Genomic DNA, 15,990 nt, shown 5'->3' on the forward strand with positions numbered 1-15,990 from the left:
TTAAACAAGTTTTATTTCTATTTGATTTGTACACTGCTTACATATTTAATTTATGTCTTATGTAATACAAAATATCAAATCAATTGTGTGCAATAAATTTTAAATAAAAAAAAAATCCTTTTCATACACATGCTGTATAAACATCTCACATACATTAGATACCTTAGGCCCTCTCACACACAGTAGCATGTACATAAATTAAATCACACAAGATTTCCTCTTTAATACAATCGGAGTACAGTTCTTAACTAACTACTGTGAAATACATTATAATGTCACCAAAGGAAAATACATGTTGTCAATCAAATTGCTTATAAAATTGTTAGTGCAGAATTTAAAATCACTGCACAGAATTTTCCAAATATGGTTTAATATCAATAGAATAAGGCTAGAGTTATGTATAGAGTACTGGTTCTAAAACAACATACCTAGAGTTATGTATAGAGGACTGGTTCTAAAACAACATACCTACATGGTGAATTATGACCCTTTCACTATATCAAAATGCTAATATTGTTCAGCTTCAATGATGTCTTTAAAATCTCCGTACAACAAGAACAGTAATTTTCTAATTACTATAATTCAAATGACTTAAAGTTAAATATATGTTTGTAGAAAAATTTAAAAAGAAGTCAAATCTTAACACAAACATATGTCTCGAATATTATGTTAATATTCTCATGATATGTAGTAGATGGTTATTGTAGATTTTAAAATCGCTATCCTGAGACTTAATCTAAGGTATTTATACTACCTGTAAAAGTCTATTAGTGTCATTACTGAGCACATAGCCAGCCATTGGTGATCATGAGCTTTAAGTTCAACATATTACCTGAGATAACCCTCTATGGAGAGACTGGCGAGCTGTATGATGACATAATATTGTTTAGAATAAAACTTATTGTATCACAAATCAACAGCATGTATAAACTAAACAACATAAAACATGGAAAATTAATTTTTATTTTCTGGACAATTATGAACTCAATGGCACAAATATTTCTCAACTAAACGTTGATTGTGAACAAAATCATGTCTCCAACAAGTTAAGCCAGTCACACATTTGTTATTCATTTCAAAATATTTAGCTGTTGATAAGAAAAAAATCAATTGAACTTGATAATTGACCAATACTGTCCTCATCAATTAAAACTATCTTTGGTAAATATCAGGACAAAAATATTAACAATAAAATAGAAAACTGATCTTGACCTTTACTGACACAGCCCCCCTCTCATTACATGTATATTTGATCAACTTTGCTGCATAATGTTTAAAGAAAAGGTTTAGATAAAATCTGACCTTGACCTTTGATTAGGCTTTTCCTCATTTTATTTCAGTTAACTTTGCTTCATTATATCCTAACAAAATATCACTATTGTTAAAATTTTGTTTTGGTAGCTATGACCTCTTCAGCTGAATGCCATGATGATTTCATTTCAGTGCTATATAAACAACACTTGTTTGTGATGTATAAGATGTAATGCTTCAAAGTTTCCAAAAGCTAACCACATATATTACAAATCAATATGTGTGAACAAGGAGTTTGATGATAATTATAGAAATATGTACTATTGGTCCCCAAAATAACTGGTAAGTCAATTCCCCAAAATTTCCACACATTTCTATTTGTGTTATGTTACCACTAAAGAACTGTTTCCATTAATGTGAACAGGAACAAAACAGACATCAAAGATGTCAAAACAAGTATCATATCAGTAACAAAAAACAGTGAATATCACATCCAAACTTGAGGTTCTTCAATACGGTTGACATGGTATACTTGTCATAATGAAGGTCACTTATTTTTATTGAAGTTTCTAGGGTAACTAACTTCTCATTGACTGATGTTCTTTATCAAAATATCACTACATGCTTACCTTTTTATGAGTTTAACTTTAAACTCATTTGAATCTAAAATGACAAATTGAAAGTAAAGTCCTACAAAAGGTACTGAGATTTTCTAAAAGTTCCCGCTAACAACAAATAAATGTCTTTGTTAGAACCATTACAGAGATTTAACTTTTCTTCTCCCCTCGGAGAAGATAGATAAAGTGACTGCTGCCGATGGCGATCTTTGGGTGGTGACCCTGTCGGTCATTGTCCAGGCAGTAAACACCCTGGGAAAGGTCCACAATCTGACCAGTTGTCTGAAAAAAAGGTCAAGTACAAGCATAAACACACATGTCAATCATATCTGAAGGTCAAACAGTAAAAAATCAACCATTTCAAAGGACATAATATCATGCTCAAATAGTTCAAATCAGCATACATCATTTCTAAATTGGTCTTCAAATAATTAATTAATTAATTCACAATGATTTTTTTCTTCAATGTATGCTTACATATTAAGACCTTCAAATAAAATATAGCTCACAAAACAGAATCGTATTAGTGATGAATAGCTTGGTCCAATCAATATGTAGACTGTCTCTAAACTCGAATCAGATAAATCTGTCCTACTTACATTCAGTGTCCCGCGGTCAATCACTCTGGCCATATGCATGCCAGAACTACCAGCAATGATACTGTCTTTCCCTAGCCACTGACAGCAGTATACCTGTTTAATAGTAATCAAATGTCTGAAGTCATGTGTCATACAATACATAGCACATTTAAGCTGATCCTAAAAATACAAGAGGCCCAGAAGTCCTGTATCACTCATGTGGATATCTATAATAAATGTGACTTAATGACAATACAGTAATAAACCTTAGCTATCACCCAAACCTGATGGTCTTTCTAGTTTTAATTTTCATTTACAACCATTAGTGGGAAGCAGAAAGTTTGTACAAGAAACTTTCTACTTGCCTCTGCCTGACGATTGAACTATTAATTGGAATATTTTCATGCAATGACCTTCTTTCAAAAAATATCTGACTGACATATTGAAACTTACCAGGCTGTCATTGAGTGGTTCTGCGGGCACATTCCTTATAAGTTTTCCTGAAGGGAAGTCCCAGATCTGAAATTCAATATAATTTAAAACAAGAGACATTTCAGCGTCAAAGCACTATTTTGAGCTTTACATCAATTATAAAAAACTTAAAACTAGTTTCATTTACCAGTGGAACTGTATCATTTTCAATATAAAGGTATGTGTATGTTTTATGTAGGTAATTAGCTGATTACAATATAAAGGTATGTGCATGTTTTACGTAGGTAATTAGCTGATTACAATATAAAGGTATGTGTATGTTTTACGTAGGTAATTAGCTGATTACAATATAAAGGTATGTGCATGTTTTACGTAGGTAATTAGCTGATTACAATATAAAGGTATGTGTATGTTTTACGTAGGTAATTAGCTGATTACCTGGAGAGCATTGGTCTTCCTCCAGGAACCGGTCAAGATGTGATTGTGATCTGCATCAATTTCTAGGGAGTCTCCACAAATATGTGGGCCATTGAAATGTCTGTGAAAACAAAAACGTAAAATATGATACTGATCTTTAAATACCTGATATTACCTACCATACAACATTGTCATTTACCACTGATATAACCTACCATACATCAGTCATTTACCTCACTGATATTACCTACCATACATCAGTCATTTACCTCACTGATATAACCTACCATACATCATTGTCATTTACCTCACTGATATTACCTACCATACCTCATTGTCATTTACCTCACTGAAATTACCTACCATACGTCATTGTCATTTACCTCACTGATATTACCTACCATACGTCATTGTCATTTACCTCACTGATATTACCTACCATACGTCATTGTCATTTACCTCACTAATATTACCTACCATACGTCATTGTCATTTACCTCACTGATATTACCTACCATACGTCAGTCATTTACCTCACTGATATTACCTACCATACGTCAGTCATTTACCTCACTGATATTACCTACCATACGTCAGTCATTTACCTCACTGAAATTACCTACCATACATCATTGTCATTTACCTCACTGATATAACCTACCATACATCATTGTCATTTACCTCACTGATATAACCTACCATACATCATTGTCATTTACCTCACTGATATAACCTACCATACATCAGTCATTTACCTCACTGATATAACCTACCATACATCATTGTCATTTACCTCACTGATATAACCTACCATACATCAGTCATTTACCTCACTGATATAACCTACCATACATCATTGTCATTTACCTCACTGATATTACCTACCATACATCATTGTCATTTACCTCACTGAAATTACCTACCATACATCATTGTCATTTATAACCTACCATACATCATTGTCATTTACCTCACTGATATTACCTACCATATGTCAGTCATTTACCTCACTGATATAACCTACCATACATCATTGTCATTTACCTCACTGAAATTACCTACCATACATCATTGTCATTTACCTCACTGATAAAACCTACCATACATCATTGTCATTTATAACCTACCATTACATCATTGTCATTTACCTCACTGAAATTACCTACCATACATCATTGTCATGTAAAGAATAACTTAAAACAAAAATGTTTTTCACAATTTCCTCAAATTCCTTCTTGAAATCATTGAAACTTTGTCTATCCCATCACAAATTATTGATATTTACATCACTGATATATTCCTACCATAAGTTATTGATATTTACCTCACTGCTATCACCTTCCACAAGTTATTGATATTTACCTCACTGAATGTCTTTCCCTGTCATCCCAGTACTGAAAAAGAAAGATGTATCAGTTACAAAGGCACAGAAGTTTAAAACAAGGACATATTTGATATAGAGTGTTGAGTTTATGTAAATGTTTAATGAGTGAACTAAGATAGAGATCAGAAAAAAACCCCATTAGATCTATGTACAAAATAAACAAAACGGATCTTGCCACCAAAGTTGATGATTTGTATCTACACTTGTAATTAAAAATTGTAAATCAGTGATATACTGTACGTTGATATATTCACCAAACTTGATCCTTTTTAGCCCTACCTATTATTGACATAGGGTTAGAAACCTTGAATCTTGTAAAAGGCACCAATTTTTGTAAAAAAAAAAAAAAAAAAAAGAATAAAGAAACCCTTCTAACTCTATCTATTTTACAGCAATGGTAAACAAGTTGTATTAGGCAATACAAATCATCCTTGTCAGCCCAGATGAAAGCACACATGAGGTCCTATAGTGAAAGGATACATGGAGTATGGCGTATTGAGAAAATCCACATCATCAGGCAGATGACCTTACATAAGATGTCTAATTGCAGTTGTCAAAGTGAAAGTTGAATGTGCTACAGGCCACCACGGCCACCACGGCCACCACCAAAGTGTAGAGATAGCTATATTTACCTGTACAGTGTTGTCCCAGCCCCCAGTGATAAATACATGAGGAGTGCTCGGATGATATTGGGCTGCATAAACCCGCTGTCTATGTCCGTCCATTATATCTCTCGAGTCACTGGAACAAACAATGATGACATCTCTTTTTTAAGGTTCAATTGTTTGATAATCCTGATCTCGTGGCAATTGTCTGGCAACTTTTGGGTTCCCTTGTATTGGTTTCTATGACTGGTAATACTGGAATTAGTAGCCTTGGGGTATAGATTTTAATGTCCCCGGAGACTGGTAAATACTGGGGTTAGGATCCTTGGGGTATAAGTTTCAATTTCAATACTATAGTTAGGAGTCTTGGGGTATAGATTTTAATTTCTGAGACTGGTAAATACTGGGGTTAGGAGTCTTTGGGTATAGATTTTAATTTCCCAGACTGGTAAATACTGGGGTTAGGAGTCTTTGGGTATAGATTTTAATTTCCCAGACTGGTAAATACTGGGGTTAGGAGTCTTTGGGTATAGATTTTAATTTCCCAGACTGGTAAATACTGGGGTTAGGAGTCTTTGGGTATATATTTTAATTTCCCAGACTGGTAAATACTGGGGTTAGGAGTCTTGGGGTTTAGATTTTAATTTCCCAGACTGGTAAATACTGGGGTTAGGAGTCTTGGGGTTTAGATTTTAATTTCCCAGACTGGTAAATACTGGGGTTAGGAGTCTTGGGGTTTAGATTTTAATTTCCCAGACTGGTAAATACTGGGGTTAGGAGCCTTGGGATTTAGATTTTAATTTCCTAGACTGGTAAATACTGGGGTTAGGAGTCTTGGGGTATATATTTTAATTTCCCAGACTGGTAAATACTGGGGTTAGGAGTCTTGGGGTATAGATTTTAATTTCCCAGACTGGTAAATACTGGGGTTAGGAGTCTTGGGTATAGATTTTAATTTCCCAGACTGGTAAATACTGGGGTTAGGAGTCTTTGGGTATATATTTTAATTTCCCAGACTGGTAAATACTGGGGTTAGGAGTCTTGGGGTTTAGATTTTAATTTCCCAGACTGGTAAATACTGGGGTTAGGAGCCTTGGGATTTAGATTTTAATTTCCCAGACTGGTAAATACTGGGGTTAGGAGTCTTGGGGTATAGATTTTAATTTCCCAGACTGGTAAATACTGGGGTTAGGAGTCTTGGGGTATAGATTTTAATTTCCCAGACTGGTAAATACTGGGGTTAGGAGTCTTGGGGTTTAGATTTTAATTTCCCAGACTGGTAAATACTGGGGTTAGGAGTCTTGGGGTATATATTTTAATTTCCCAGACTGGTAAATACTGCTGTTAGGAGTCTTGGGGTTTAGATTTTAATTTCCCAGACTGGTCAATACTGGGGTTAGGAGTCTTGGGGTTTAGATTTTAATTTCCCAGACTGGTAAATACTGGGGTTAGGAGTCTTGGGGTATAGATTTTGATTTCTGAGACTGGTAAATACTGGGGTTAGGAGTCTTGGGATATATATTTTAATTTCCCAGACTGGTAAATACTGGGGTTAGGAGTCTTGGGATATAGATTTTAATTTCTGAGACTGGTAAATACTGGGGTTAGGAGTCTTGGGATATATATATTAATTTCCCAGACTGGTCAATACTGGGGTTAGGAGTCTTGGGGTATAGATTTTAATTTCCCAGACTGGTAAATACTAGGGTTAGGAGTCTTGGGGTATCATGTTTTAATTTCTGAAATTTCCTGAGTATTTCTTGTGTATTGTGTAATTTCCCAATATCATTTTAAAATATGCCTTTTATGTTCTTCATCTCATTAAGTAATGAACTTCAATCACAGACTGCAAGGATTTCCCACCTTGGCTCCAGAGTGTTGATCTTTTTCTTGGTTTCCTCATCGTACACATGGATTTGTTGATCACTGCCAGCTGTAATGAATCGCCGTCCAAGTGGACTAAGAGCGAGGGCTAGGGTATGTCGTGTTTCGTGTATGGTGTGCAGGCATGCCTGGGATGTGTAGTGCCAGAACTTCACAATACCAGAGGCATCTGTCAAGAAAACAGAACAGATTGATTTGATAATATAGATGTTTAATAATTAAACTCATCAGCAATATTAGTAATGAAAAAAACTTATCTTTTACATAAAATTCTGATTGACTGACAGATTGTTTTTCATCAAATTACCTAGGTATGTCAAAATTTATTGACAGTTTATTGATACCTACATGTAGTTATGATGTTAAAATGTATCCACATTGTATAGATACCTACATGTAGCTATGATGTTAAAATGTATCCAGTATATTAATACCTACATGTAGCTATGATGTTATATATACAGTGTATAGATACCTACATGAAGTTATGATGTTAAAATGTATCCACATTGTATTGATACCTACATGTAGCTATGATGTTAAAATGTATACAGTGTATAGATAACCTACATGTAGTTATGATGTTAAAATGTATCCACATTGTATTGATACCTACATGTAGCTATGATGTTCAAATGTATACAGTGTATTGATACCTACATGTAGCTATGATGTTAAAATGTATACAGTGTATAGATAACCTACATGTAGTTATGATGTTAAAATGTATCCACAGTGTATTAATACCTACATGTAGCTATGATGTTATATATACAGTGTATTGATACCTACATGTAGCTATGATGTTATATAACAGTGTATTGATACCTACATGTAGCTATAATGTTAAAATATATCCAGTGTATTGATACCTACATGTAGTTATGATGTTAAAATGTATCCACAGTGTATTGATACCTACATGTAGCTATGATGTTATATATACAGTGTATTGATACCTACATGTAGTTATGATGTTAAAATGTATCCAGTGTATTGATACCTACATGTAGCTATGATGTTAAAATGTATCCACAGTGTATTGATACCTACATGTAGCTATGATGTTATATATACAGTGTATTTATACCTACATGTAGTTATGATGTTAAAATGTATCCAGTGTATTGATACCTACATGTAGCTATGATGTTAAAATGTATCCACAGTGTATTGATACCTACATGTAGCTATGATGTTATATATACAGTGTATTGATACCTACATGTAGCTATGATGTTATATATACAGTGTATTGATACCTACATGTAGTTATGATGTTAAAATGTATCCACATTGTATTGATACCTACATGTAGCTATGATGTTAAAATGTATCCACAGTGTATTGATACCTACATGTAGCTATGATGTTAAAATGTATCCGGTGTATTGATACCTACATGTAGTTATGATGTTATATATACAGTATTGATACCTATATGTAGCTATGATGTTAAAATGTATCCGGTGTATTGATACCTACATGTAGCTATGATGTTATATATACAGTGTATTGATACCTACATGTAGCTACGATGTTATATATACAGTGTATTGATACCTACATGTAGCTATGATGTTAAAATGTATACAGTGTATTGATACCTACATGTAGCTATGATGTTAAAATGTATACAGTGTATTGATACCTACATGTAGCTATGATGTTAAAATGTATACAGTGTATAGATAACCTACATGTAGTTATGATGTTAAAATGTATCCACAGTGTATTAATACCTACATGTAGCTATGATGTTATATATACAGTGTATTGATACCTACATGTAGCTATGATGTTATATAACAGTGTATTGATACCTACATGTAGCTATAATGTTAAAATATATCCAGTGTATTGATACCTACATGTAGTTATGATGTTAAAATGTATCCACAGTGTATTGATACCTACATGTAGCTATGATGTTATATATACAGTGTATTGATACCTACATGTAGTTATGATGTTAAAATGTATCCAGTGTATTGATACCTACATGTAGCTATGATGTTAAAATGTATCCACAGTGTATTGATACCTACATGTAGCTATGATGTTATATATACAGTGTATTTATACCTACATGTAGTTATGATGTTAAAATGTATCCAGTGTATTGATACCTACATGTAGCTATGATGTTAAAATGTATCCACAGTGTATTGATACCTACATGTAGCTATGATGTTATATATACAGTGTATAGATACCTACATGTAGCTATGATGTTATATATACAGTGTATTGATACCTACATGTAGTTATGATGTTAAAATGTATCCACATTGTATTGATACCTACATGTAGCTATGATGTTAAAATGTATCCACAGTGTATTGATACCTACATGTAGCTATGATGTTAAAATGTATCCGGTGTATTGATACCTACATGTAGTTATGATGTTATATATACAGTATTGATACCTATATGTAGCTATGATGTTAAAATGTATCCGGTGTATTGATACCTACATGTAGCTATGATGTTATATATACAGTGTATTGATACCTACATGTAGCTACGATGTTATATATACAGTGTATTGATACCTACATGTAGCTATGATGTTAAAATGTATACAGTGTATTGATACCTACATGTAGCTATGATGTTAAAATGTATACAGTGTATTGATACCTACATGTAGCTATGATGTTAAAATGTATACAGTGTATAGATAACCTACATGTAGTTATGATGTTAAAATGTATCCACAGTGTATTAATACCTACATGTAGCTATGATGTTATATATACAGTGTATTGATACCTACATGTAGCTATGATGTTATATATACAGTGTATTGATACCTACATGTAGCTATAATGTTAAAATATATCCAGTGTATTGATACCTACATGTAGTTATGATGTTAAAATGTATGCACAGTGTATTGATACCTACATGTAGCTATGATGTTATATATACAGTGTATTGATACCTACATGTAGTTATGATGTTAAAATGTATCCAGTGTATTGATACCTACATGTAGCTATGATGTTAAAATGTATCCACAGTGTATTGATACCTACATGTAGCTATGATGTTATATATACAGTGTATTTATACCTACATGTAGTTATGATGTTAAAATGTATCCAGTGTATTGATACCTACATGTAGCTATGATGTTAAAATGTATCCACAGTGTATTGATACCTACATGTAGCTATGATGTTATATATACAGTGTATAGATACCTACATGTAGCTATGATGTTATATATACAGTGTATTGATACCTACATGTAGTTATGATGTTAAAATGTATCCACATTGTATTGATACCTACATGTAGCTATGATGTTAAAATGTATCCACAGTGTATAGATACCTACATGTAGCTATGATGTTAAAATGTATCCGGTGTATTGATACCTACATGTAGCTATGATGTTATATATACAGTGATTGATACCTACATGTAGCTACGATGTTATATATACAGTGTATTGATACCTACATGTAGCTATGATGTTATATATACAGTGTATTGATACCTACATGTAGTTATGATGTTAAAATGTATCCAGTGTATTGATACCTACATGTAGTTATGATGTTAAAATGTATCCAGTGTATTGATACCTACATGTAGCTACGATGTTATATATACAGTGTATTGATACCTACATGTAGCTACGATGTTATATATACAGTGTATTGATACCTACATGTAGTTATGATGTTAAAATGTATCCAGTGTATAGATACCTACATGTAGCTATGATGTTATAAATACAGTGTATTGATACCTACATGTAGCTATGATGTTAAAATGTATCCAGTGTATTGATACCTACATGTAGCTATGATGTTAAAATGTATCCAGTGTATTGATACCTACATGTAGCTATGATGTTATATATACAGTGTATTGATACCTACATGTAGCTATGAGCATGTTTTGATATTCCACTTTGTCAGTGTCTCCAAATATCCTAAATCGTATCTGTGTGACTGGGAGACGCATTCTCTGAGTGTCCTCGTCAGAGAGGCTATATAACAGTCTGCTATTTACAGCATCGTGTATCTGGAACAAAGAATGTTGTTTTTAATAGTAAAGTTAATGTAAGACTTACTGCTATGCATGTCCTACTCTTAACAGCATACAATATTGAGATAGCAGAATGAGCCCTAACCTTTAGTCTAGGTGTACATGTCTAACTGGGCTGCTTCCTCTCTGATTCAGCTCTCTAAGTACAGGTAATTGCTGAAGAGGATTTTTCTCATCATTAATCCATAAATAGTTAAATGCTTGTTAGAATTTGATCATATTAGAATTAATAAATTGCTATTTATTTGCTTAGTAAGATCAACCCTCTGATCCAGGATTAGAGAGCGATTGACAATGGGGGCACAGCACTTCACACTTTACTTACTTTGATTGAGCCGTCACAGAGGCCAATGGCCAGTAGAGATCCGTCGTGATTAAAGCGACAACAAAGTATACCGTTTGAACACTCGCTGTAATTAAATCAAATGCATCAGTTAAAGCGACAACAAAGAACCTTGTTGGTACATTCACTGTTTAATCAATTTAAACATTCACTGTAATGAAATAAAACTATATTGAAACGACAACCCAGACTGTTATCTAGTTTACTATTTCAACAGAAGTACCAATTGTTTGACATTTTTGAATAAAAATTGAACAATAAAACACCTGTTGAGGTTTTATGCAGTTGTGTATAGTGCAGTAGATTAAACTATCGACACATTCAACACAAGCAAGTAAACAATAAATTTGGGGGGTATTATTTCCCTTTATAGCCTGATCTATTGGGTTTAACACGGAGTATAATTGCATGTTTTTTTCATAGCTCCAGTGTGCTCCTTCAACTCAGACCTTTCTTCACAGTGCACTGTACCATATAAACAATGGAATGATTGATGGTATATTATAAATTGTCCTGAGTCCTGTGACTCATAGAAGATGAGAATCACAGAATTTCTGAGACTTCAGTCTACTATTGGGGGACTCATCGTTTTTATTGCTTTTAGTAATACAGTTGAAAAGGACTTGTGAAAATAGATCGTAGATTGATCACTGATTGTTGTAAAAGGGCAAAGCTGTTAAAGTTCTGGGAATATATAAAAGTTAAGAACTAATCTTATTAGCCATAAAGTTTATTAAGAAAAATTCTACATTAATTAACATAATTGTACTTTCAATTATTTAGGGTAAAGATCTCATTTCTATGGACATTTGGCTCTAAATGCATGTTATGGAGCCATTTAGTTTTCCAATCAGGAAAGGAAAACAATGTTCCTGTCCATTAGAGGTTTTAATATCAGTAATATTTAGAGTGATCAAATTACTGGTTTTGTGTTCATCCTTTAAATAAATATTGATTGCAGCATTTGGTAAGACAATTTAGGTAAAATTCTGTGGTGAATTCTGACATAACTATGAATTAACCAATAAGAATTTGTTTGGTCTTGGGTTTACGGTTTTATAACACCTAAAATTGTACAATCAGATCAATTTACTAAATGGACAAATCTCGAAAAGTCAATTAGTCTTCCGTGTCACTGTCGACAGAGATTAGCTGATGTCAGGCTGGGTCAATACATCGATCTGTTAGTTCAATAGTCGTCCTCCCTTTTTGTTTACATATCCACCTGATATACAGACAGCTGGTGCTTGTCAACCATTTATACATAATTATACGGTAATCACGGTGTTTGTAGGGGCGGGAATACTGATAGTCCTCATGTGGCTGTGCCATTAATTTCCTGTTTTGGGTATGTCATGTATGTATTACTAGCCCTAGCTAAGACAGCATTTAAAAAAAAATTATACCAGCAAAATAAGAAAAAAATAAAATCACAATTTTTATTTGCACATCCTTTATTATTTTTTTTATAGTTTTGTCAGATAGGTGGATGCTATTATTGTCCAAATTTTCAGCAACATAAAGACTGTTTATTTTAACAGTAGCTGTAATACTTGATCGTCTATAACATAATTTCCTTTTGTTTTCATTACCAGATTTTTCTGATTTGGTAACAAACTACATAGTTAGGTATTCATACTATATACACAACAGTTACAATAAAGTTTATAATCATTAAGGTTACAACATTGTTTATATTGGTATGATGGAGTAACATCACAGCTTTTATGTGTACATAAAGTGCTCATAAAGTTATCATAAGTACACTTAAATACATGTTATTTATCATATGCAATGAAATAAATAAGTGGATTATCACACCAGAATGGCAATGCTTTCTGCTGGAAAATCAATATCAGCAATTATCTAAAATAACTTGTTTTATACTTTAAACTCTATTCATTAAAACGTTTTGTAGTTTAGCATGATGTATACTTTGTCAATACAATTTATTGCAGGCCCTTTGAATTTTTGTTAATTGGTGATAATTATTACATGTACTACAGTGTATATTCCAACTGGTAATTGAAACAAAATGCCTCTACCCAAAATTACAAAAAAAGGACCAAGTTTATAATAAATTTGTAAATTAAGCTCCTAGGCCAGATATGCATGAAACATTGTTTACTTTGTGCTATAATGATGAGTCCAAATATGGTTATTTTCAACAGTTCCATTTGGATCATTGCTGTTGGGTGGAATGGTAAGGGAGAGGGATAGGATAAAGGAGGGGAAGGTAGAACTTGATCTCAAAATATCACAGAATGCTGATATCACAGAATGCTGATATCACAGAATGCCGATATCAACAGAATGCCGATATCACAGAATCCTGATATCACAGGGGCAAGATATATTGATTCCTTGGAGTAGGAGACAGTCATGCAGTTTTTATTTTTGCAACAAATGATTTTTCTAGTGATGTTATACTGGATATCAAATTGAAGCTATTCATAAGGAATGGTTATTTTTATCATTCTCTATATACAAGAGGCTGTTAAATGGTCCTGGACAGATTGAGTACTGGATCTACTACTCACTCACCAGGACAGCAGAGCATAAAACTAAAACATCATTGATATTAATCAAAGTCCTGCTGTTGTTCATTTTGTATTCTATCATGGGTAAATATATATGTATATGTGAAAAAGATATTGGTGCAATGGTGGATGAAGATTTAAACTTTAGGACACATATTCAATTAAATGTTAACAAAGCCAATAGCATTGTTGATCTTATAAGAAGAACATTCACTTATCTGGATGAAAATAATATGTTTAAACATTTGTTTAAGTCGCTCGTTAGAACACACTTAGAATATGCCTCCAGTGTGTGGAATCTGTATATGAGTAAAGATATTGATCTAATTGAAAACATCCAGAAGCGATCGAGCTATAAAGATCATACCTGGATTTAAACAACTGACAGCGTCTGCAGAGATTTAATTTACCAACCTTAAAGCACTGCCGCATGCGAGGAGACCTTATAAATGTGTTCAAGATTGTGAAAAACTTTTATGATCCGAGAGTAAGCATGTTTTAGCGTGACATGAGTACTAGAACAAGAGGGCACTCACACAAACTCTTTAAAAACACAGTCACCTTGAAATACAGAAAAATTTCTTCACTTTCCGTGTAGTTGATCTATTGATGTTATAAAGTTTGAATTCCTCTAGATGATTACTATAAACGTGATAATAGAACTTATTTAAACTTTAGTTTAAATGCTGTTCATTTGACACAGGAAGTATGTTATAATGTTAATTTTGATTTTGTGTACTGATATGGATATGTAGGCTTTTAGCCCGTGTCCATAATGTTTGTTTGTTTTTGTTTAACGTCCTATTAACAGCCAGGGTCATTTAAGGATGTGCCAGGTTTTGGAGGTGGAGGAAAGCCGGAGTACCCGGAGAAAAACCACCGGCCTATGGTCAGTACCTGGCAACTGCCCCACGTAGGTTTCGAACTCGCAACCCAGTGGTGGAGGGCTAGTGTTAAAGTGTCGGGACACCTTAACCACTCGGCCACCGCGGCCCCTGCCCGTGTCCATAATATTAATGTATCATATCATATATGCAAAAGGTATTTTAGTGCATGGTCATTCCAATATGTAATCTGTTCTGATACTTCAATCGTATTTCATAATAATGGTTATACAAAGTACTTTTGCGGATTAGCTGGTGGACTTTTGACATGTCACCAATAATTCTGACGTTTTATGTTCATGTTTTATGTCACAATAATTGACACACTGGCAGATTTCCTACTGAGATAAATAAAGAAATATCCATGGCTTCCAATAAGCCATAGAGTGTTTTAATATATTCACATAGCTTAAAATCGAGTTGGTTCTCGAAAAAGTGCAAATTCACACCAACTAGTCTACCTGTCTATGTTGTTTTTCAATTACCAAGTCGGTGACATCACAGTAATGTAATCTAGTTGATGACGGATTATATTCTGACAGTTGTTTACATCGAGTGGCTTCTTTGACAATCTAGCTAATAGGTTTTAGTTTAACACGTTACATACCAAAACATATGTTCTCGGCCTACGTGTACATAAAAGTATGTCATACTCACATCGTTTCCAGCAACTTGAGATTGCCATCAAGGTAGGGACCGGCTTTGGTATGTTCATGTTGCTGGACATGGTCTCCGTACCCTGATGTTGTTGACATTCCGCTGCGCGGCCGTTCAACTCGTTGCATGTCTATTTCTTTTAAGTCGGTCTATGACCGGAAAAGATTATATGATATTACTTGTCCACTTTACTTCTTTCGAAATGTTTCTCCTCTAACGCACACAACTTGTCCCTATCTTGCTTCAGAGCAGAACTCGCATCAACTCGTCACCTTGCCTGCATGTAAACGTTGAAGATTCGCACGTAATGTGGGCGAAGTTTTCATTGGA

General features: G+C 33.6%; 1 protein-coding gene across 1 annotated transcript; it reads right to left on the reverse strand.

The window, feature by feature from the left end:
• Window positions 1–949: 949 nt before the first annotated feature.
• LOC117333530 (WD repeat-containing protein 38-like) lies at window positions 950–15,943 on the reverse strand. The gene is made up of 10 exons (XM_033892865.1): window positions 15,661–15,943; window positions 11,562–11,646; window positions 11,068–11,212; window positions 7,148–7,337; window positions 5,312–5,420; window positions 4,658–4,689; window positions 3,317–3,416; window positions 2,900–2,965; window positions 2,468–2,560; window positions 950–2,150 (listed from the first exon to the last, which is right to left on the reverse strand). The coding sequence occupies exons 1-10, from the start codon at window positions 15,786–15,788 to the stop codon at window positions 2,019–2,021; spliced, it is 1,080 nt and encodes a 359-aa protein (XP_033748756.1). The 5' UTR covers window positions 15,789–15,943; the 3' UTR covers window positions 950–2,018.
• Window positions 15,944–15,990: the final 47 nt, after the last annotated feature.

Source organism: Pecten maximus, chromosome 8, assembly GCF_902652985.1.
Source record: "Pecten maximus chromosome 8, xPecMax1.1, whole genome shotgun sequence".
Taxonomy (NCBI): domain Eukaryota; kingdom Metazoa; phylum Mollusca; class Bivalvia; order Pectinida; family Pectinidae; genus Pecten; species Pecten maximus.

Excerpts from the sequence above, each read along its gene's own strand:
- LOC117333530 (XM_033892865.1), bottom strand. The coding sequence starts at position 15,788 with ATGCAACGAGTTGAACGGCCGCGCAGCGGAATGTCAACAACATCAGGG. Across the intron at positions 11,647-15,660 it reads CTCAAGTTGCTGGAAACGAT|CGAGTGTTCAAACGGTATAC; the intron begins GTGAGTATGACA and ends ATTTAATTACAG. Across the intron at positions 2,561-2,899 it reads AACCACTCAATGACAGCCTG|GTATACTGCTGTCAGTGGCT; the intron begins GTAAGTTTCAAT and ends ACTATTAAACAG.